This window comes from Prunus mume, linkage group LG8 (assembly GCF_029339155.1).
Source record: "Prunus mume cultivar Tortuosa linkage group LG8, ASM2933915v1, whole genome shotgun sequence".
Taxonomy (NCBI): domain Eukaryota; kingdom Viridiplantae; phylum Streptophyta; class Magnoliopsida; order Rosales; family Rosaceae; genus Prunus; species Prunus mume.
This window is the reverse complement of record NC_142705.1, coordinates 8,031,045-8,055,024: the sequence shown is the minus strand read 5'-3', so window position 1 is coordinate 8,055,024 and position 23,980 is coordinate 8,031,045. Positions and strand designations below refer to the sequence as shown.

General features: G+C 36.4%; 2 protein-coding genes across 3 annotated transcripts; one reads left to right on the top strand and one right to left on the bottom strand.

Moving 5' to 3' along the window:
* Positions 1–4,184: 4,184 nt before the first annotated feature.
* On the bottom strand, positions 4,185–6,152 carry LOC103340006 (UDP-N-acetylmuramoyl-L-alanyl-D-glutamate-2, 6-diaminopimelate ligase). Its single transcript, XM_008243368.2, has 5 exons — positions 5,961–6,152; positions 5,814–5,866; positions 4,920–5,108; positions 4,725–4,805; positions 4,185–4,622 (listed from the first exon to the last, which is right to left on the bottom strand). Exons 1-5 carry the CDS (start codon positions 6,015–6,017, stop codon positions 4,445–4,447), a joined length of 558 nt encoding a protein of 185 aa, XP_008241590.2. The 5' UTR covers positions 6,018–6,152; the 3' UTR covers positions 4,185–4,444.
* Positions 6,153–10,747: 4,595 nt separating this feature from the next.
* Positions 10,748–17,051, top strand: LOC103340007 (Protein kinase superfamily protein). 2 transcript variants are annotated; one of them, XM_016796377.2, is made up of 6 exons: positions 10,748–10,970; positions 11,074–11,167; positions 12,314–12,543; positions 12,737–13,565; positions 14,780–14,854; positions 15,649–17,051. In XM_016796377.2, exons 4-6 carry the CDS (start codon positions 12,794–12,796, stop codon positions 16,941–16,943), a joined length of 2,142 nt encoding a protein of 713 aa, XP_016651863.2. In that variant the 5' UTR covers positions 10,748–10,970; positions 11,074–11,167; positions 12,314–12,543; positions 12,737–12,793; the 3' UTR covers positions 16,944–17,051. The 2 variants fall into 2 exon arrangements, with proteins under 2 accessions (XP_016651863.2, XP_008241591.2); XM_008243369.3 differs by lacking the exons at positions 10,748–10,970; positions 11,074–11,167 and having other exon boundaries at positions 12,189–12,543.
* The last annotated feature ends 6,929 nt before the right edge of the window (positions 17,052–23,980 follow it).

The window sequence follows — 23,980 nt, the reverse complement described above, 5'->3', positions numbered from 1 at the left end:
AATAAAATAAATAAAATTTCCAACATTTTTAAAAGCAACCAAACAATACCTTAATTAAAATCTGCTCCTTGTTACATTCAATGTTGTTTTCAATATTTCTCTTGACATGTGACATGTTCTTGAAGGAGGGATGCATTCATCTGTTAAATACATGTAGATAAGCATTTTGTATTTGATATGGCACATAGAATTTTAGGACATGGCATGCTTTTACTTATGCTTCATTTTTCAAACAACATTTTACATGAAGAATACTAACATCTCTCTTCAAGGCCGGTCCTGAGTTTTCAAAGGCCCAAGGCGAAAATATAAAGTGTGCCCTACACACATTAATCACTAATACTAGTATACTTCTTGTTTTATCAACTAAACATTGGGTTTTTTGAGAAAGTATTTATTCGAAAATATTTTTAGACTTTGAGCAATGTCTTCCATATTCCTAAATAATGAAAACAAATGTCCAACTATGGATACCATACCAGTGAGTCAAAGAATTTCAAGAATGCAAGTCAAGCCAATATTCTCACATATTCCAGTTCATTTTACTACTTTACCCATAAATCTTTGTTTGAAATTGTTGTTCTGGTTGGCGAAGAGATTGCAAAATCACCATCTTGTTGTAAAATGAACTGGAATATGTGAGAATATTAAGCTGCACGTAAAGTAAATGAGACACAATATTTAACGAGGTGCAGCCATGCCTATGTCCCCGGAGAGTAGCAGCAGTAACTTTTCACTATGTAAAATAATAGGGCTACATCTTTAGTGTTAACAATCTCACTGGCTCATTGATTTTTCTCTCTCCTCTCTCCTCTCATTCTTCCTCTTTCTTCCTTCTCTGTCGGGGCTTTCTTTCTTTCTCACTTGGTGTGCTCTCATCCTTTTTTCTAGAGAGATATGTTTTCTGTTGATGGAGGTGTCCATTTATAGGCCAAAATATTGGATGTTCACTCATAAGCATTTGGCTTCGCTCAAGTGTTTCGCAGACAAGCATCATTAATATTCTTCAATCAATTAAGTAGTGGGTTCTAACATTTTGGGCTTCATTATTGACTTTACAACACTCCCCCTTGGAGACCACAAATGATATGTCGGTTGCCTTATTAAAATCTTGCATTGAAGAAAACCCAGTGAGGTAGAAAACTAATGGAAGGAAGAAGAGTACAACAGTCAGTATAGCATACTTCTGGATGCTCCCCCTGATGAATATCTCCCCCTAATATCTTCATGACTATCTTTCTAGAGGGAAGATCTTTCAAACTGAGTGAGGGATATAGCCATCAACAATTCAAGTAGTTGAGTAAGCAAATATATTTCCAATGAGCTATCTCTATGTAAATCATAGAAATTTCCAAAGTCCGCGAATCAAACAAAACTTCGGCTATTTGTAAGTTCACTTGAAAAGAATATGCCCGTATATGGTTTTATGCGGAGATAGCTTTAAATATGTCTCATATCATCCCAAAGTGGTAGTGATGAAGCTAAGCTCTATCTGGAAAATATAATGTCCAGTCCAGTATACTTCCGGAAAGTCATTTAACTGCCTAACGGATAATTGACATAAAAATGCTTCAATACTTTCTTAGTATAAGCAAGAATCTTGTTGGCATAATGCTCGATCTTCAGGCCGAGACAAATATTTCTTGAACTCTTCAGGAGTTTTGACCAAGTATTAATTTTTCAGTAGTTTTGATCAATTATCAACTCTTCAGGAGTTGTAATGTGTTGCAACCATATCATAATTTAGTGTACTCACTGAGACAATTTATACATATTAATATTGAGTACAAATTTGTGTTTCAGACACATATCCTTTATAGACTTGCTTCATGCAATTTCAATCATTCGGAGATTTTATTTAAGGGATTACACTTCATGACGTGTATGGCAAACATAAGTATTATAAAAAAAATACATACGTACGTGTATAATACAAGTATTAAACGTGAAAATGCTAAATTTTTTATACAATTAATAACTCTAGAAAAGTTAAAAATCAAAATGTGACAATAGAGACTCGAGTAATTGCCTAATAGTAATGGATAATGTTATAAATAAACTACTCTTATCGATAAATGAAAATCGGGGAAAAAAATTATTAAAAAAGAAAAAGAAAAAGGGATCTCACTATATATTTAAAGAATATAGACACCCGGCTATACTATTTATTTTTTAAAAAATATTAAAAAGGGACCCAGTATAGCTGCGTACTATACTATTTATTATTAAATAAAAAATAAAAAATAAGAGCCCGCCTAGCGCCTAGGTGGCTTTTTTTTTTTAAGGCATATAGTCGCTCGGCTATAGTATTAATTTTTTTAAAAACAGAAGTATAGCCATGCGGCTAGACTCTTTATTATATTTGCACTGTACTATTTATTTTTGAAAAATAGGGACCCATCTATCTCCTGGGCGGCCTTCATTTTTATTATTTTTATTCATGTAAAACAAAATAATAATGACCACAGTATAGCCGTGGGGCTATACTGTTAAATATATTATATTTGCACCGTATAGCCGGTCGGCTATACTATAGTTTAGGAAAATCCCACAGTAAAGCCGCGCGGCTGCATGCTATAAATATTTACAACGTATCGCCGCACGGCTATACCTTTAAAAAAAAACCCACCCAGCGCTTGGCTGTCTGTACGAGTATAGCCACGCGGCTATACGATTAATTTTTAAAAAAATATCGCAAATAGCCGCCCGGCGATACTCTTTAAATATAGTATATGTGCAAATCCCCTTTCAGTCGGCTAATCACAATTGTCCATGGTTTGCATTGGATCAGAAAAACTACAGGCCATGGAGAACCTTGAAACCCAACAAACCGCTTACACGCTGAGGAACAAAACAGACATGAAATAAATAAAACCACCAAACCACCGATACCAATCTCCTATAAAATCAAGCCCCATACGCAATAAGGCACTCACATTGCCTCACTCTCCTATATTATATAATCCCAACCCTACATCTTTCACAAACGTACTATTATTTCCTCCCAGAAAAAGAAAAATGGCTTTCATCATTTCCAAAGCTCCACCACAACAAAAGCAACCATCTTTCTCAGAAGCTGAGAAGAAAGATGGGCATGAAGAACTCTCAGAAGCACAGAGTTGTTCCATCACCAGGCATGTCTACTTGAAATCATCTGCTGCTGCTGCCATGGACAGAGATGTTGTTCTTCGACGCATTCGTCACCACAAGAACTTGAGCAAGGTCAAAAGTGCTTTTCAAGCTCTGATGGGCAGCTCACAGGAAGCTTCTTCTATGGCCTCAGTGGACCAGACATGGCTGCCCCAGGAGGACATTTTCTCTTCCCCTTAAGTCTTTAGTTTATTGATCTTGTAGTTTTACTTTTTATGTAGATGGAAAGCTATTATGTCTAAAGCAGGCTTTGGCCAAAGCCACAATTAACTGCTTGTTAAATACCAGTACGGCTTCAACTCATTATGTATCTACTTATGTCATGCCTTCAACCCATCTGAAGATTATAAGCTTTCTTGCTCATCAAAATTGAAACGTGTATGTTGATCATAATTCATAAACATTTTTACCTGTGAGCTGATATTAGTGGAATCTGCAATCCCCTTGCAGTGAGCAAAGGAACAAACACGAATTTTGATATGATCTTGAGCAAGAAACAGATCGCTGAAGGGCAATTTAATTACTTTGTGCATCAATTTTGAGCATACAACGAACTATACGACGGTGGAAAAGTGGGGGAAACGATCGAATAGGAGAGGTACATTCATGTTGCCTTTTGGTGATCTGAATCAGAATTTATGAAGATAGACACTAATTATAGTGTAATATAGTACAATTCTCTTTAATTTATGAGCAAGTTCATGTTTTAGCTTCCAAAAGCAGCTGAATTTTCACTTTGGAACCACCAATGAAATGATGAGTAGGTGAAATAGAATAATGGCTCCAATAGATTTCCCAACCGTAATCATAGATTCTAAAGAGAAACATAAGGACTTAAGCAGGACCAGGGCCTAGGACTAGGAGAAGGACAAACTCTTAAAAATAATACTCATATGTATTGCATGCATCTTTCAAATGTTTCTTTCTCATCATCAAGCTCCAACCAAGCTTTGCCGAGTTCTTAGCCTCCCCACCCTACACAGAACTTGGCAGCAGACTAGTGCTGGCACCAAACATGTTTCAAAAGATCAGGGTGGAAAAACTCTTTATCAATAAAACAAAAAGGAAAGAAAAATAATGTCACAGATGATGAGAACAATGCGACTACAACACAATTGCAGATTCTATAAAATAAACAGTTGGGCCATTGGGACATGATCCCTCTCCATTTCGATCATTCATAGGCAAGCCCTCCTAGAGGAGCTAAGTACGATACACATCAGCATAGCTCGACTAAGAGAATACAATATCATAGCACATATCAAGAGAAAAAAATATAAGAAAATGCTGGCATTTAGGTCGTCACGTTTTTACTCAACAAGCCAGAAGAAGAGAGGAAGCGTAAGGCTTGGTTGGAGTTGTTCAACACCGCATGTGATCTAGACACCTGCATTTTCCTTTTCTCCAAGAACGCCAAGGAATTCTGTAAGCATTTTGGAGCAGGTGTCTCCTTCAAAATAACAGTATCAACCCTGCAAATCAAAATAAAAGGAAAAAAACAAAATTACATATTCATTCAAAATGGAGTGAGATCAAAAGTATTTTTCTCTGTCCTTATACAAGAGGTCCCTCACCCTGAGCTTTTTAGGCTTTTCTTTTTCTTAGTGGACTTTGAGTCAGTATTCTCATCCTCAGAGTCTGAGTGGAACACTTGTCTGCACATTGAATGTGGCAATTTGGTTACAATCTCATAAGAACTAAAGATCATCATCCACAGACAGATAAGAGAGAGAGAGAGAGAGAGAGAGAGAGAGAGAGAGAGGTCATACTTCTCACGAGCTGCAAGCAATTCAACAATGTTGCTTGGAAGCATCCCTGCATTACCCAAAGATTCTTGGTGTGTTTCAGTTTCAGGGGCATCTTGAACACTTTCAACTCCAGCAGACGGCTGTGGTGTTTTCTTTGGTGTTTTCCTTTGGGCCCATTGTCTACGACGTTCTTTTCTTTCACGAACCACCCTATATAGAGTAATATAAATTTATGTCTTAAGCAAAATAAATGCCAAAGGTGGATACCAAAGCTACACAAACTAATTTCATATTTTATTTTTATGTTTCACAAATTGGTGATTCACCCCCCAAAAATGATAAAAGAAAGAGAATCCACAATCCAGTAACACTTCTTGAATCAACTTTTTGAAGGTTTCCTAAGAGTCACCTGATAATGCAAAGCATCAAACTTCTTATAGGCACAGAAACATACAAAACATTGTCCATAAAAAAACTGTCGGATAAACTTCCATGTGATCCAACTAATTCCTTCTATCTATTCCATGCTGGTAAATGGATTTCAAGCCTATCAAAGTATCAAGAAGCATAAGAAGAAGGAAAAACAATAATTTGATATCATAATAAATTAAAGCACATCGAAAAATTGGAGAAAATAAAAATAGCCCTTCCTCCTACCCCTTTTATATAAGTTCTGTGACTGGTGACAAACACCATAAAGCACAACAAACAGAGTTATTGGCTTCCTGTAATTTGTGTTTCTTTAATTCTCTTAAAATTGAGCAACGCAGCTCAAATTAGAATTTGCATAAGAACTCAGGTCAGCTCAATTCAATGAATTTAATTTCCTACAATTTTTAAAAGCAACCAAACAAGACCTTAATTAAAATCAAAACAGTGTTTAGCAAAAGAGAGCAAGGTAAACAAGTGACCCACCTCGCTTTATTCTCTTTCTGGACCTTACTTAGTTCTTCGTCTTGTTGTATTCCCTGTAACCATTACCAAAACAAGAACCAAGTTCTAAACTTTTGCTTTCTGAAATAAAAATATAAACTTTAAATTCTCTTCATAGACTTAGATTACCTGCTCGGCTGTGAACTCCTCGGGGGCGTCCGAATCGTAATCTTCTCTGTCCGACATTTTCCAACCCCCTTTTTTTTGTCTTGGGAGAGTTTCAGGAGCCCCTAGGGTTTATGTTTTAAGGCTTAAACCTACTCAAAGAAGACGATGCTGATTCTGAAATTTTGGGTCATGGAAGATTTGTTGTTAGTGCTCAAAATAAAAGCAAGAGCCCAATTTCCATTAAGTATTGGGTCTTGGGCTCCTGGTCTTATGGGCTAAAGGGTTACCCTGGCCCATAGCTGACTTCTTCTATCTTATTCAAACTCAATTTAATTTTTTTTTTCCAACATCCGTTTAGTGGTATTTCTCTCCAATTTTGGAAAAGATCTCTGACTCTAATCTCCCGTTAACAGATACATAAACATAAAATTTGTAATTGATCAGTACTTTTATCCATAAATTTGAACGAAAGTTACATTAAGATCATCAACTAACTAAGATCTCACGATACTTCTTTTTCCAAAATTGAAAGAAAGTTCAAGTTTTATACCCTCTTATCCCATTGATTAAAACAAAATCACATTAAGTTAAGAGGGAAATAAACAAAAGTTGCTTCTGTTTGGACTTTTTGTCCATTTTAAAATAACACAACAAAAATAAAAGGCCCCCAAAAGAAGTAATCATGCCATGGTTTGTAGTGCACAACACGCCATATGATTAAAATGCAATATGATTAAAACTGGTAAAATCAAATTAGGATCATAGATTGGTTGGTTTAGTAATTGATTGGGATTAGATTTTTAAATAGTTTAATCTTCCACTAGTGCCATTTTCTAAAATGAAATCCAACAAAATTATGTGGTTGGGAGTATTGGAGAATCTTATACCAACCAGACCTGGTCATGCATATTGCATAAGATAAGCCTTTCTATTTTGCACTATAATAATATTATATTAGTGAAACATCTTGGTAAATTAGCTTGCAATTTTGTGGGATACAATTGTTTGGCACCGACTTCACCCCAACGGTCAAAAGATGCAGATTATCTGTCGTTTGACGATGCTTGATTGAAAACAACATCCCCCAGAGGCAATGCTCAACTCACTTTTATTTTAAGCAAGATGAGCTAAACGTTAGTGATGATGTGACCATAACAAAGTAGCTAAGCTAAACATCTTGGAGAAGTCGTTGAACCAGCTCCAACGGCAGTTTGGGCCTCTGATCATCCACTTTTTTCGAGTCAAAGTTTCATGTGATTTACTATTTTGCACCCAATACCTAGATATCTGTCTGCTCTGTTGCATGGTATGTTGGATTCGGAAGTTGGTACATATGAGATATAGGTCAAGAGCCCTTTTCATTTTTGGTCTATGTTGGCTTCTCCAATATGAACTTTTAATCGTCTTTGGAGCAGATATACAACTAACACACACAAAGAACAAATATATGTTTCCAGCGATCATTTTTTTTAATGTGCTTTCGTTTTTCGAGTCAAGGGGAGTATCATCATCGTTACTTCGACCGCTGAAACGATAAGCTCACAGTATTTTTAAATGTAATTTTGAGAGTCTAATTGAAGATTTCGCTGGTCAACCAGTTTGGCTGTATGCAATTGGCATCCTCCATGGCAATTACTAATGATGCTCTATCCACGCACAAGACTTGTGCCGGTCAAACCATTTGCCATTTGCTTGCTCGTTGTTATTCGGAAAACAGCTTCCTCCTAATTTGGCTTTTTGGTGCTATTGTCGAACAAAAGAAAAGCAATTTCTTTTGGTTGAATAGTAATTTGAAGTGGATAGAGACAAATCCATGTGTTACGAAGTAGATGGCTCAGATCAACTCAATTTCGTCTCCAACAAATTTTATTAAGTGTGAGACCCTCCAATCACGCCGCAATGACCATGTCAAGGTTCATGATATTAGTCAATGTCGAACAGTTGGCGCTCGAGCTTCTACAACGTCCAATTTCGATGAGCCTATATATATTAGTTAGGGGTGGTTGCGGTTCGGTAACCGCGAATTTTTACTCAAACCGCAAACCGACCGATTATTTGCGGTTTGGTGATTTTTGAAACCGCAAACCAACCGCGTTTTGCGGTTTACCACATTGCGGTAAACCGCAAAATGCGATCGGTTACCGCGAATTAGCGGTTTAAAACCGCGAGTTCTCAAGCATTCACAAAAATATAAATTCACAACCTAAATAAATAAATACACAACCTCAATTTCTCAAACATATATAAATTCACAATCTCATCAACTTCTCAAGTATTTACAACCTAAGAAAATTAAAGTTACAATTCCAAGCATTCCAATTAAAGTTAAACTTCTTAAGCATTCCAATTCCAAATCATTTAAAGTTATAAACCAAAAGGAAAATGCAAAGCAAAATGAATTAAAGTTACAACAAAAAAGAAAAATTCAATTCAAAGTTAACTAAAGTTACAAACTAAAAGGAAAATGCAATGCACCAATGGTACAAACTAAAGTTACAAACTCAAGTGTTGGTGGTGAATGGATTTGAAGAACCCCGTTGTGTTGTTTGAGCACCAATGTTATTTACAAATAAAACAACATAGTGTAGTACATTTTATTATAAGAAGAAGCATAAATAACATTAGTATAAATAAACTAATTACTTACAAATTGTCATATGTTCCATTTCCTTGTAAAATTCAACTTCATCATCCATGCGGCTATACTTTGCGGTTTGCGGTAACCGCAAGTTTTAAAAATCAAATACCGCAACCGCAACCACAAATGCGGTTCGGTTCTTAATACCGCATAATGCGGTTTGGTTTACTGCGATTGCGGTTTCATTGCTGATTAATTGTCGGTTGGTTTTTGCGGTTTTTCGGTTTAAAATGCCACCCCTAATATTAGTAGGGTTGAAGAGCAATACTACTACTATAACCAGCAATATGTCATAATATATAAGTAACAACAAAATGTGTACACTTTGCATCTTGCAATGCAATAACTTCGGTTTCTAAAAACAACTACGAACTTGTTACCCTAAACAAAAGGTAAAATTGACGAATTAAAAGTAAAAATCTTAGGTGTAACGGGATATATGTATTATCTTTTTGTAGTCACGTGATTTAATGCTTGTTTATAGTTACGTGACCAATGACGAAACTATACTACAAATATTGGGAGGTCAATAGCTGAGAAGTTTATAAACTTATTATCCACAAATTTTCAAAGTTTTATATAAAAATTTTAGGATTTTCTGGAATTTTGGGGGGCCACAGTCACTTCAAACCTATATGTGACTCCACTTCCGTACTTGACTATGTTATTGTGAGAGAAAAATATACATATAACGGATTACACTTTAATATTTTTCCAACATATAGTATTTCTTTTCATCTTCCCTCACATACTTTGGGTCGTATATGTGGTGGATAATTTCTCAAATTTTGTGGTCGAAAGTTATTATATCTAGTGATGATTAGAATCAAATATGAAAGCTGCACGAAATATATTTTATCATGGCAAATGACTAAACTCACTTAGTCTTACTATTCATTAAACAAATCTAGAGCCGTCCACTGATAGATGCCTCTCAATTTTACCCTATAATTGGTAGGGTGGAAAATGCCACAGTTTTCTTCCTTCCCGTGATGGAGAGTGGGACTCGATGGTCAACAACTTCGGCCATCGTGGGTATTATCGTCAAACACTTTGACCTCCTTATTCGTCACGGCAGCCATTTTTGCAAAAACTAATCATTAAAAAAGACACTTCGATTAAAATTTTACGAGTTTTTCATTAAATTTCGTTTTCGGTTTTGTTTTTATTCCGAAAATGACCCCTCGAAAGGTTTGGCACCATTTGAATTGGTCCAACGCATTATGGAATTTGACATCAATTTTCAAGAGAGATCCAAAGGTTGCCAACACATGCACGAATATTTGGGGAAGCATTGCCATCAAGCAAGGAAGAAAAACTTACTTGCGATAGAGATAGCACTTGTAATCTCCGACCAATAATAATATGTCCTGTAGAAATATTATCACGCGTATTATAGCGTTATTAATCGAAAATGGTAAAATAATACTATTCATGTTTAATAAAAGTCTTTCTCCAAACAATGGAGTGCGAGATGTAACATCACTTCGCAAATTGTGGTAGGTTGGTGTGGCATTTTTCAGTTCAAATTAAGTTCACTACATTGTAGTAAGCAAAGTTTTAATACTTGATGCCAAAAGTTGATTCAATTGCAAGTCACTTGATCTTTGATTATTGGAATCTTTCGGCTAGGTTGAAATCAATTTGCAATATGGAGAAAAGGATCCACAAGATCTTGGCACAAATGTGGTATTAATCAAAGACATTTCGATGCTTAAGTTAGCACAAATGTTTATGTGTAAGATAGCAGAGTAATTGTACATGTGCAAAATTATTGTTACCGGGCAAGAGGCCTTAAGTGAGGTCCCTCGATGACTTTTGTCCTATGAGGAGGGTGCTAACATATGTCCTTATTTCGAACAGGAATGCCCTTGGGTAGCACGGCATGTGTGAGGCAAGTGTCTCTATTTCGAGAGCGTGTGCCTTGAAGATAGTGGCGCAACATTTGTCAATCGGTAGATGTGTACTCTATTGGTATATGACAGACCCCTTGCATGGGGTCGATCATCAAGGCTTAACTGACGTGGCCCTAGCGTCTTCGTTGACTCCTCCTACTTGGTCCTCAGTAGGTGTGGGTTCTTCGTTGTCTTAGGCTACTAAATCTGCTTGGTTAGATATGGTATAAACACAAACGATATTGAGCGAGAGTAGACACAAACACATGACCTTAAGTTACAATGTCTTTTGATTGAGGCTGCATGCCTTTGCTTTGGAAGATGCATAGTAGCAGCAGGGGCATGCTGGGCTGCTGCCCGACCCAAAATAGCCCCCAAAAAACCCCATCTCTAAGATGGCCATCCAGAGCCAGCCACACATTCTCTTCTTCTTACGCGTTTTGACTTTTTGCCCATCATTGGCGGAGGCTAGCTGCTCAAAGGACTATAATTTATGAGGTATTTGTTCTTCTTGCTTTGAATTTGGGTTTTTGTCACCATCAATTTTTTAGGATTTTTTATTTGTTGATAACAGTTTTCATACTTAGATGAAATCTTGCAGAGACTGGTATATATAAAGAAGAAGATCAGGATTGAAGGCTAAGCACTCACACAAGTCACAAGAATAAGCCCAAGCTATCCCTATCCTTATCAGAGTGAGATTCGATCATGTTTTCTTTGTCTCCAATGTTTTATACTCCATTTTTTTACTCTCTGTTTGCTTTCTACTTCAAGTTTTTGCTATCTACTCTTATGTTTCTAAATTTGAAAAAATTATTTTAGATTTTTAGTCTCTTTGTGGCACGGAAGGCCAACCACATACTTCCTTCCAAAATATCTTAAAGCCAGTTCTTGTGTCGTTTTTGTTATTTGTTGATAATATATGTGGTTGTTATTTGCATCTTCATGCTAATATATTGAAGGCAAAATATATTGTGCATTGCGTATAATCTTTGGTCTGATTTTGTTGTTCGTATGTTTGATTAAAAGCATTTCTACATATTATTCATTGGTCATCTTTTATTATGTCAGATCATAATCGGAACTCCGAAAGAAGAAAAAATTTGTTTCCTTTTCATAAGAAAAAGAATTATGGATCATCATCTAGTTTAATGCTTTCTAACACTTCTTATTTGTTTATTATTATTATTAAGCTTTTATTTATGTATAGAGATACATTTGAAGATAATGTTCATTACGTCCCTCTGACTATGTGTATTTTTTTATATTTTTTAATAAAATTCACTTATATTGTACAATTTAGTATGTAAATTTTGCGATTTTTAAATCTTGAATCTGCCACTGCATAGTAGTAGTACTAGTGACCAAACTCGTTAACCAAGTTTGTGATCCCGACTCTGCTGCAATTTTGAGGCTAAAACTTATTACACAAAAGAGAGAAACACACGCCCATGCCAAAAGCTTCTGGATTTTTGTTTTTGTGTGTGTGCGCATTTAAAAAGGAAAGGCATATAGGAATATAGTGGAGATGAAGCTGCTGGACTAGTGAGACCCCACCTCCCCACCTTCATCAAATGAAACCAATTTGCTAATAAAATAAAAATGGTGTGTTCATACGCTGTCCACACACAACCTCTGTGTCAGTCAAACCCTTTATAATTTGCAAGCTGACCTCAACATTCCAATATCTGTAATTTCTAATTCCCTCCGAGGTCATTTCTGTACCAAAACGTTTCTTCTAGTTGCAGAAACATAAAAAAGGCATCTTGGCTATTCAAGTCTTTTCAGCAAAAAACAACACATTGACAATTTGACGCAGCAACATGTATTTTACGTTTTAGGAGTTGCAGAGAGGCTTGGAAAAGAAAACGAGAAAGCTTTTTGCTTTGATGAACAAGAAGCTCAGCTAGCAGCAACATTCAACTTTGCTGAATTAAGAAGAACCAGAGACCCCATTAATTTCATGCAATTGCCCGTATCCAATCCCCATAAACAAAGCAGTTAATTACACTTTGAACAGGAGAGCCAGAGCAATTAATCCAACCACCATTGAAGAAGCTCCAGACCAGAGGTAAGCTCTCATAAATTATAACTCAACAAACTCAAAATCTTTATTAAGAACTCAGAAGCATTTATTGGAACAGATGGCTTCCCAACTGTCATATTTAATTGCTCAATTTTCAAGCTTTCATCTTTATTAAAACCCAGAATCTCTCCTGGTCTTCTTTTTCAAATTTCACTCCAATCAACAATTTAATTTGCAGAAAGGTGACGAGTCTGATGACTGATAAGCACCCAGCTTCCTCGGAACCCAATTGAAGATGGTTCTCCACCAAAAGTCTCTGACTTTGATCACTATCATCACCATCCTTATCACTACAACCTCCATAGCCACCATAGCCAGAGCTCAAAACTCAAGCTTCTGCGAAACCACATGCGGATCGGGAAAATCAGCCAAGTCGGTTCAGTACCCATTTGGGTTCTCAGAAGGATGCACAATCCCATTTAACTGTTCTGACAAAAACGAAATCAAACTCGGCAAATTCACAGTCCAAAACGTAACCGAAGTCAGCATCTTCGTCCACCTCCCTGCACAATGTAACAGAAAGTACCAATCCATAGCCCCTCTCTTCGGCCAATACTTCGGCCCAAGCTGGAACAACAGCCTTCTTTTCCAAAACTGCACATCTCCTCCACACCCTGGCTGCCAAATCCCAGCTGAATTTGTTCAGAAGCGGTTCAATTTATCGCGCTGCGATAATATCACCTGTATGTCACAACAGGCGCCTAACGGCTCCGATATTATGACAATTGAGGACTTGAATCGGAGCCGGTGCAATTACTTGTTCGGATCGTTTTCGGTTCTGTCGGGTCGGGACTCGCTGCTGTCGCTCGAGTTCGAGACGCTTCAGTTGGGTTGGTGGCTCAACACCAGCCAAGCCACCAACCGTTGTGAATGCCATTCGAATGCCACGTCTACGACGGTGAAGCTCGGTGAGGGGAAGCCACCTGGGTGCCGATGCAGCTGCAACGCTGGGTTTCACGGCGACGGGTTCAAAAGCGGGTCGGGTTGCAAGACAGTGAGCCAACCGGGTACTGTTTATTTATGAAGTGTTGAAATTTTTTTAGTCGTGGTCTTCGACGGGCAAGTTAAGTGGAAAAGTCACAGTTGGGCGCAGCGGGGTTTTTGGACTTGTCCAATGATTTGCTAACACGTCATTATTTATTTATTTTATAAATGATAATTTTTTTTTGTGACCAAAAAGTCAATTAAATTGGAAAAAATGAGGGGTGCATGGTAAATTTTGGTTAGAGCTTCTAAATTCTAAATGTGTCCAATTGCAATTAATTAATTAGTTTGATGATATATAAAGACAGAAAGTCAGTTTGTTTGATTTTGTGGTAAACTCTGCAGGCAGCCACATTGGATTTGATTTGGTCATAGCAATGTCGGTATGGCCTAAAAGCTGGAAGCTTTACTTGAATATGAATTGATATGAGTATTTTGAGCATAATTTTAGGAAGAATTAAATGTACCAAATATATAGTCCCTGCAGAGTTGCAATGAAATTTCAATATTCTAATGCTTATTAGTTTAATGTTTATGCTAGAATTTTTATTCTTTTGTTTTGAATGGTCTCCTTCCCAACCAAAGAATCCTCCAAAAGTCAAGACCTTTGGCCAGTTTTCCCTGTTTGTTTATAGAGGGATGTTAGGTGAAGCACATGCCTTCACTAGATAGATTGGGACCTTGGATCAATACAAGGGGAGAGAAGACTTGGAAAATTTGTAAATAGACTTGTAAAGTTACAACATCAGTTTCTTTGGTGCAACTGTTCATGCAATAGGCTTGCTATCTGATGTTTGTTGACCGGTTGAGTTGCAACAGTGTAACTAAGCTTGATAGTAGAAGTTATCTAATTGGCATCTCAATTCTTCATGGAGATGTATCACACTTTGTGCAGATGCTTGGTAGTGACCTATACACCTTTGGATTTGTAATGTGTTCTGGTCCCTGAAACCTTTTCGAGAGTAAATTTTGTCGAAATAAATAAATACTTGCTGGCCTGTGCAAAATGTTATAGTTGGAAAGTAACACTCAGAGGAAGTGAGATTTTTTATTTATCATTGACCATTTACTCAGTGATCTTGCATTCCAGTTCTCTTTATGAATTAAAATACGTCTGTAATCATTACCAAGAACATACATCTTTAGTATTATGAAACTGAAATGTATATAGCATTGCAATTTCAAACTGTGTAATCTGTTCTAATAGTTTTTTTTTTACTGGTTGCCATGTCTCTAGTTTCTCATTGCAATGCTTCAAAGTACATGTCTGGTCGTTGTGGGGGAACAACTAGAGTTGCTGTTCTTATCGGAGGTAAATTTTCTACTCTTTTTATTTTTTCAAAATTTATCATATGCGCAGCTATGCTAGCTTATTTTCCTTTTCAATTTGTTGTTTCCGACGAAATACTTGGATATATCTGCTATAAAGTTATCTTATTCTTTGCAGTCTTGTGAAAAATTGTCATCATCAATATGTGTGTTTACTGCTTTTAGTTGCAGCTATGGACATGGTGGTTTTTACACATGTAATCCATATGAGTTGATTAGTTGTCCTGTGGTTTCCTTTCTTTGAATTCCTAAAGTAGATGCCCTTCAAAATGAATGCACGTGGTAGTTTTAAGTTGCTGATGCAATGGTGCTGCGCATTTCATCAAAAAAATTAAAGTAAAAGATTGTGCAGCACACGTTTCTTCATGCTTCCGATCTCTGTTGTCTATGTCCGGCTGTACAGTTTACTTGCACGCCCCTTCCTTTGCCCTTTATTTGATATTTGTAGAATAATCAACAGGTTTGTTGGGTGTTTTCAACAAAAATCTTCAAAGAATTGGTTATGGTTTAGCTCAACTGTAGAATAACAAATTTTTGCATGCCTTTTTATTTTTTCTGGATAAGCTTAATTCTGACATGATATTTCTTAAAGACATCAGAGGATCAAATGATAAACATACTGGTGATACAATTTGGCTCTGTCCTAGTGGCCTACTCAATTAAATTTCATATCTTTGGTTATACTGTGTTTTTTTTTTTTTCTGAATATAAACATTATATTTGGTTATATGTGGGACCTTTTATATAGCATCATGTGTGGCATTGCTTTTTTCTTAGGGTTTGTTGCTGGAGCTTTCTTAATGGCCGGTCTATTTCTTCTCTGTTACTTTGTTCGACGCCGTTCCACTTGCTTGAGAAACCAGATGAGTGCAAGGCGCCTTCTAAGTGAAGCTGCAGGCAACTCTAGTGTTCCATTATATCCCTATAAAGAAATAGAAAGAGCCACTAATTGCTTTGCTGAGAAACAAAGGCTGGGCACAGGGGCTTTTGGTATAGTTTATGCAGGAAAACTCCACAATGATGAGTGGGTTGCCATAAAAAAGATTAACCGGCGAGACACCAACAGCATTGATCAAGTCATGAATGAGATCAAGCTCCTTTCCTCTGTGAGCCACCCGAATCTAGTACGCCTCTTAGGTTGCTGCATAGAGGGAGGTGAACAGATCCTTGTCTATGAATATATGCCTAATGGAACTCTGTCTGAACATCTGCAAAGAGAGAGGGGCCAAGGACTTCCATGGACCATAAGGCTCACGATCGCTGCCGAAACTGCTAATGCTATAGCCTATCTCCATTCTGCGATGAATCCACCAATCTATCATAGAGACATCAAATCCAGCAATATACTCCTGGACTACAACTACAAATCAAAGGTAGCAGATTTTGGTCTTTCTAGACTTGGGATGACAGAATCATCATACATATCAACGGCACCACAAGGGACTCCGGGCTATGTAGATCCTCAATACCATCAAAACTTCCACCTTTCTGATAAAAGTGATGTTTACAGTTTTGGGGTAGTGTTAGTAGAGATAATAACCGCGATGAAGGTGGTTGATTTCGCTCGACCTCAAAGTGAGGTTAATTTGGCTGCACTTGCTATTGATAGGATTGGGAAGGGATGCGTGGATGAGATAGTGGATCCCTTTCTTGATCCAAACAGGGATGCTTGGACTCTTTACTCAGTTAACAAGGTGGCTGAGCTTGCATTTAGATGCCTTGCTTTTCACAGTGACATGAGGCCTTCTATGATAGAAGTGGCAGAAGAACTAGAGTACATCCGGCGCAGTGGGTGGGCAACAATGGAGGAAAATATATGCATGGAATCATCTGCGGCATCCACTTGTTCATCGCCATATAACGGAAGCGAGAAGTCATTGGGAGGTGTGACGACTAAGAAGGCTGGCATACGAAGCCAAAGATCAATTGCTTCACTAAGGGTGGATAGTTCTCTAGCTACCATGGAGGAGGACAACGACAAGGATAGCTCCCCTGTTTCTGTACAAGATCCTTGGTTCAGTGAACAGAGTTCACCTTCAACAAACAGCTTATTGGGTAATGTAGTTCACTGACATAAGATTAAGACAGACTCAACTCTTTTTGTGTGCTTAACCTCATATATATTACTATCGTATAAAAAAGTACTGTTAATAGTGAAAACCATAGAGGTATTTTTGTCTGGTTTTTGTGCTTTGATTCTCCTCTTGTTTACTCAATTATAAAGTAGAAAAATGTAAAAAAAATAAGATAAAGGAGTGCAAATTGATAAAATATGAATGCTAAACTTGTGATGTCTAATATACGGCCACCGTTTCCGCACGAAAATAAAAATTACGGCCACCATAATCTCTGTATTTGACATACAAATTTCAAATCACACATTAGTACTAAATACATTGTGGATTCATTAATAAATTGTGCATTTTGTTGGATTCAAAAACATCGCGAGTCTCTATTGTCCGTACTATTAGGCCATTATCCGAGTTTTTATTGTCCCATTTCGAGTTTTTACTTTTCCAAAGTTATTATCTGTATAAAGTATTTAGCATTTTCACATTTAATACTCGTATTATATATGTACGTACATATTTTTCATGTTTAATACACTTGTTTTTTACAAAATTTTCAATAATATAGACAAAATTAACGTATTATTCACAAAATGCTTACATATTATTGAATAAAAATAAAATATATTTAAATACTAATTATTCACTAAGTAAATAATAATTAAAACATAACTACTAATTGAAGTAATTTTAAAAGAGAAATTTAGGGAATGCTATTCAATGTGTATAGCCGCGCGGCTATACTTAAAAAAAAATCTATTTACAGAGTAGGGCCGAGCAGCTATACTGTAAAAAAATATTCTATCTAGTATTTACAGAGTATGGCCGCTTGCGGTAGTTTAAAAACAATTATATTTACAGAGTATCGCCGCGTGGCTATACTATTGAAATATTATATTTATAGAGTATAACCGCGCGGCTATACCCGTTTCACCAAAACACGCGCTAGGCGGGTCATGTGTTTTTTTTATTTATAAATAGTATAGCTATACCCCGGATTTTTTAAAATAAAAAATAGGCCATACTCTTTACATAGATATTGTGGTCGTTTTTTTTTTAATTCTTTTTTGGGTAAACTATAGTAAACCCCTCAACCTATAGGGTTATTTACGAGTGCATACTCGATTTTGGGAATATTTATGAGTACATACTCAACGTCGCGAAAAACCTACAATTTGCTCCCTTCGTTAGCGAGATCGTTAGAAAATCCGTCATCTGCCTACGTGGCATTTATGGGACCCATTTTTTAATTAACATGGACTCCACATAAGAAATAAAATAATTAAAAATCTAAAAACCCATTAAAAAAAATTAAAAAAAACTCATCTTTTCAAATTTTCCCTGCCTTCCAGCCTGACCTCCAACCCACCTCCTCACAGCTCGGCCCCACCTCCATTAGATCTGACTCTCTCCAAGCCTGACCTCCAACCCACCTCCTCACAGCTCGGCCCCACCTCCATTAGATCTGACTCTCTCCAACCCAGATCAAGTAGCCATCTCTCTCTTTCTCTCCCCCTCCCCTAACCCCCAAAACATTTCCCGCCTTCTAGCCTGACCTCTAACCCACCCTCCCCAAGCCTGACCTCTAACCCACCCTCCCCCCAGCTCCACCCCACCTCCATTAGATTTGACTCACTTCAACCAGGTCGCCATGTTAATTAAAAAATGGGTCCCACAAATGCCACGTAGGCAGATGACATATTTTTTGACGATCTCACTAACGAAAGGGGCAAATTCTAGGTTTTTCGCGATGTTGAGTATGTACTCGTAAATGTCCCCAAAATCAGGTATGCATTCGTAAATGACCCTATAGACTCGTTATATAGATACTGTGAATTTTTATTTATTTTTTAATAATTATTTTCCCCCAATTTTTGCTTATTGATAAGAGTAGTTTAGACTCATGACTTGCATTTCCTTTAAATCATTATATATATATATATATATATATAAGATATGGCTTTATATGATTAAAAAAAATAGATGCAAAAAATACAATTGCACAATGATTGGTTGCTTAAGAGTATCTTATCAAAGGATAACAAATTAAAATGATAGATGCAAAACCTTCAAACGGGCTCACGACAATTTATTATAATTATTATCATTTTGCTACATGCAAAACCATAAATTTATTATCGTTGGTGATCAACTTATAGGCAGCCTAAGCCTAAATTATTTAGGGTCACAAACTTTATGACATTCTTGTTGAGTTGGCCAGCATTCCTGGTTAATGGCGCAGCACCAGCATTGTTGTCGCTGATGAGTTACTGCACATTGTTCTGAGCAAAACGTCAGTTTGCTCCCCCATACTTTCACAACATCACCTCTCACCCTTAAACTCTCAACCACATTGCTTTGCTTGCTGCTAGTCTCCCCAATGCTGCTTTCATTGCCTGTTTAGAAACAGTGTCACATGGAAAAATTAATTAATACATAAATTAATAAATAAATCTTGATTCGAGATGTTAATTAATCTTGGTTTGACAAGCATGAAGTGGAGATAAATCATGTGCTTACATTCAGAAAGAGCCAAGAGGGCTATGAAGGCCATGCAAAACAGAACCAACTGCACCTTGATTGCCATTGATGATTTGTTTGAGAGAGTGATTTAAGATGCAAACTTTGTGGTGATATGAGGTCAAAATATTGTTGGGTTTTTATAATAAGATGATTTAAGCCTGAATTTATTAGTGAAGATCCATGGTGATAGCATAGAATCCAACAACACTAGAAAAGTAGTGAGCTAATTGGAACTACTTTAAAGTTCTTAATTGTAATTACCTTTTTATAGTAAATCAAATCTAAGGTCTTTTTTCTGTTAATTTTGGGTTAGGTGATCCCCTCCACTTGTAATGGTTTTACCTTCTTTTTTAATTACAGTTGAATGCAATTAGATGTGGATTACATGGTTACAAATCCAATAAAATCCGATTCAATCTATGATTCAGTGTGTTTTTACCAAACCTTTCACATTTCATTCATACATAATTCCCTTATGGCGTGTTCCCTTATGACACCAGAAAAAATAAAATAATATCTGTGGTGCAGTACAGAGTAAAATCTGTGGTTGAGAGGTTGGTGATCATTCTTTTTTCAGTAAAAGAAAAGTGTTCGTGTGATAAGAGCATGAACATGCATTGAGCAAGAGCCAAGAGGGTTATGAACACAATGCAAAAGAGAGCCCCTTGCACTCTGATTGATTTACCAGCCTCCATTGACGTCTATAGAGACAACTTCTTAAATCGTAGGGCAGTTTCACAAGAACTCAGATTTCAGTTTACTATCGAACAATCTGCATTCGACAGATGTCGGTTTTTTTAATTATCTTTTATTTTCCAGCAAACGGGCATCCATGGTTATATAAGTACAGAGCACTCTGGTACAGCTACAAATATTTTTAGTTTAACTCCATGCATTATGCATATTGCTCTACATATTCAGTCAGTCTATTATTCGGCATGTTATCTTACACGCAACATAACACACAAAATGTGCATCAACATGTGTTAAGTTTATGTAAACATCCACATTTTGTTGGAATTTTAAAAGGTTTTAAAAAATTTAACCGTTTTATTTATTCAATTATTTTGATTGTTATATTTTATTTATTGTGGGAGTTATACATATTTAATTTTTCAGGTATTATTTCTATATTGAATGCCTTAATTTTCTGGTTTAATGTGGTGAAGGTTACATATTATTGGATGCCTATAAAAGGCCACTCCTCCTTCACATTTGAACAAACACAATACACCATCAGAATATCACATACAACAATATGATTCTCTCCTATTCTACTTCTATATACTTTCTCTATTTATATTATTATTTTGGGCAATGATTATGTGATTTGGATACCTATATCCGTCTATGAACGTGTTCATAGTGGATCTTGAGTTTGTGTACAAGAGGTCGTATTTTGGAGACTGTCAGTACCTGCACATAGGGAGACTACAAAGGCTTTAGGACAATGTCTTTGACATGCTTCACCATACCGAACTCACCTTCTTATTTATTATCCATTTTGCTTTTACTTACCTATTAATCTGTTTTCTTCAATTTCATTGTACCTTAAAAGCTTTCCAATTTGTTTATACGTTATTTATAATATAAATATTTTTGTATTTGGCTTTACAGAAAAGAAAAACTATATTTTTTTTAATAACACATTTAATGTAGCTAATTGGAGCAAAATAATTTTGTGAAAAACAAAAACTATAAACAAATTTATAATTTTCCATTGTTATACATATACAAACCCTTTTGAAAAGTCTGCATTCAGAGAGGGGTTTTCACACATACACTACTGAGACCACTAGGGCTAAATCCCGTTTGCAATTGAATACTACTTTAAAAGTCTTAATTGTAATTACCGTTTATAGTCACAACTTGGAAATCAAAAGATTAAAGTAAACGCAACTTGTAATTACCGTTTAGGTCTTGTTGGAGAATTAATGGGTTTGTGATTTAAATTTTATTATTCTTTAGAAATGAGTAAACGCAACTTGCAACTTGTGATTACCGTTTAAGAGTAGCATTATTCAAGATTTGACTAATGGTGTGCCCGAAATGCTCTTAAATGCAATAAAACACAAATTATCATGATCAATTCCTGATTTTATGTGGGTTTCTTTTACTTTTTAATTCCTTAATGTGAAGTAAATGCAGGAATCTTCCATAATTGGAATTCAATTCATGATTAGTGAACACACCATAAATGCAATGAAACACAAATTGCATAGTTTTTTAGTGCCGCAAACATATCATAATCCTAATTCATTTGTCTCACCGTCCGTCACCACTTGGATTCAGGGCGGAGACACATGGTATCTTCTGGAGGTGCTAGAAGCGTATATACTTTAGTACGGAGTGTTGGGGGAGAACATTATATATTTCCCAAAGTTTTTCATGAATTGTAGAAAATGTTCTTAAAATTACCCGCCAAATTGCTTGACCTAACCTAAGGGCTTAATTGTAGTTACTCAATTGGCTCCCTAACACAGATAAAGTAAAGCAGAATGATCTAAGATTCATACAAAAAGCCTTCAAATGGGCTTCTGAAAGTTTATTATTGTTTTATTTGTGCCAAAACTGCGCACCAGTACAAGTCTCTGAAATTAAGTTGATAACGAAGAGCAGCTGCCTGAGCTAAGGTAGCTAGGGGTGGCAACCTTGGTCACATGCTTCATGAGTCTTCCAGCACACGTCACGGTGGAAGGCGCAACACCACCAATCCGACCCTGGTGGTCCGCTCTTACCTTCTTGAATGCAAAATGTTAGTTTGCGTCCCCTTATATCATTGTTCGCCATTATATTCTCAACACCATTGCTTTCCTTGCCTGTTTAATTATCATATGATGTCACATGGAAAAAGAAAATATAAATAAAATCTGTGAAATATAAGAAGTAAACTTGGTTAGATGTTGATCAATATTTGATTTGACAAGCATGGAGATGATAGATGCTTACATTCAGTAAGAGCCAAGAGGGCTACGAAGACGATGCAGAACAGAACCAGCTGCACTTTGATTGCCATTTGATGTTTTGTTTGAGAGAGAGTGATTTGATGCAAACTTTGTTGTTGTGGTGATATGATGTCAAAACATTGTTGGGTTTTATAACAATAAAATTTATTAGTGAACATTCATGGTGAAATATTAGAATCCAACAATACTAAAATGGTTGTGATTGTCTTAGTTTATCAGTTTCTTTTGGGTTACGGTCAATATCTAATGCAAATCCAATCTACCTGTCGTTTTACCATTTGTAATTGAATGTCTTTATTTACTAAACTTTCCCCATACAATTAAGCCCGGTTTGGTAAGTTGGATTATGTAGTTGGATAGGATTCATAATCCTAGTTAAATGTTTGGTGCCCCAAAAACAACATGGATTGGATTATTTCTAATCCTACTAAAGCCGAATGTAGTAAGATTATGAATCCTACCACACTAATTCAACCCTATTGAATTAGTGTTATCATTTCCAATCCAATGTAATCCAATGCAATCCAATTCTACCTCATATTCCAATCCAATTCTAGTCACCAAACATGGCATTGGATTAAATTTGCAAGAACTAACTAACATTTAGTCTAGTGGTATTTGTCTCTACTTGGTTGGAGGAGGTCTCAGGTTCAACTCACATGAATGACGAGGACGATATATATTTATAATGAGTTCGATACTTAAATATAAATAGCCTTATTGTTATGACATAACTTTGTAGTGTATTGGCCCGTTGTAAAGATTAATTTATGATACTTGGATTAGAGTCGCGGTGCAGTAGTCACGCCTAAGAATTTTTCTATACTCAAAACAAGCCATTGTTCGAACGCACTTTGTGTTGTCAAATTGCAAAAAAATTAAAAAGCCTGATGGCTCCCAAAATACTTTTCAAAAGTGGCTCAAGCCAGTTTATTATTTATTGATTTATTGTACCACATTCAAAAATTAAGCAAAATTCAGCCGAGGCACAAGTCTCTTTGTTGAAGATCCAATTACAGAGCCTAAGCTAGAAGAAGGTATAGCTAGGCTCAGGGGCTAAGGGGTGGCAACCTGCGTTACATTCTTCCCGAGTTGGCCAGCAGTCATGGTGGAAGGCGCAGCACCAGCATTCTAGACCTGTAGCTTCTTACATTTTTCTGAGCAAAATGTTTGTTTGCGGCGCCTGTTGCTCTCAATATCAACAGTCTTGTGGTGATATGAGGTCAAAACATTGTTGGGTTTTTATAACAATAAAATTGGAAAGATCTTAATTGTAAACAAAATCACCTTTTATTTGTAACGGATTAATTGTAAATATATACATTAGTTTTGGCAAGTGATCAGTTGTTTCAATTCAAATCTGTAATTACCATTTATGGAAAAATCAAATCTGAAGGTCACAGTTTCAGTTTGGTTTTGGGTTTTACCAATGTCACGGAATCTGCCATCCAATTCTGTTTCAATCGGTCTTATAATTTTTCTCCAGGTTGTGTTTGATTCCCCCTCCCTCAATAGCATTTGTACCAACCGGAAGAGAAACTCTGCTCAGAA

Coding starts and splice junctions, on each gene's coding strand:
- LOC103340006 (XM_008243368.2), bottom strand. CDS start 6,017: ATGTCGGACAGAGAAGATTACGATTCGGACGCCCCCGAGGAGTTCACA. Junction 4,806..4,919: donor TTGCTTGCAGCTCGTGAGAA/GTATGACCTCTC, acceptor TTCAATGTGCAG/ACAAGTGTTCCACTCAGACT. Junction 4,623..4,724: donor AAAAGCCTAAAAAGCTCAGG/GTGAGGGACCTC, acceptor TTTGATTTGCAG/GGTTGATACTGTTATTTTGA.
- LOC103340007 (XM_016796377.2), top strand. CDS start 12,794: ATGGTTCTCCACCAAAAGTCTCTGACTTTGATCACTATCATCACCATC. Junction 13,566..14,779: donor CAAGACAGTGAGCCAACCGG/GTACTGTTTATT, acceptor CCATGTCTCTAG/TTTCTCATTGCAATGCTTCA. Junction 14,855..15,648: donor AGTTGCTGTTCTTATCGGAG/GTAAATTTTCTA, acceptor CTTTTTTCTTAG/GGTTTGTTGCTGGAGCTTTC.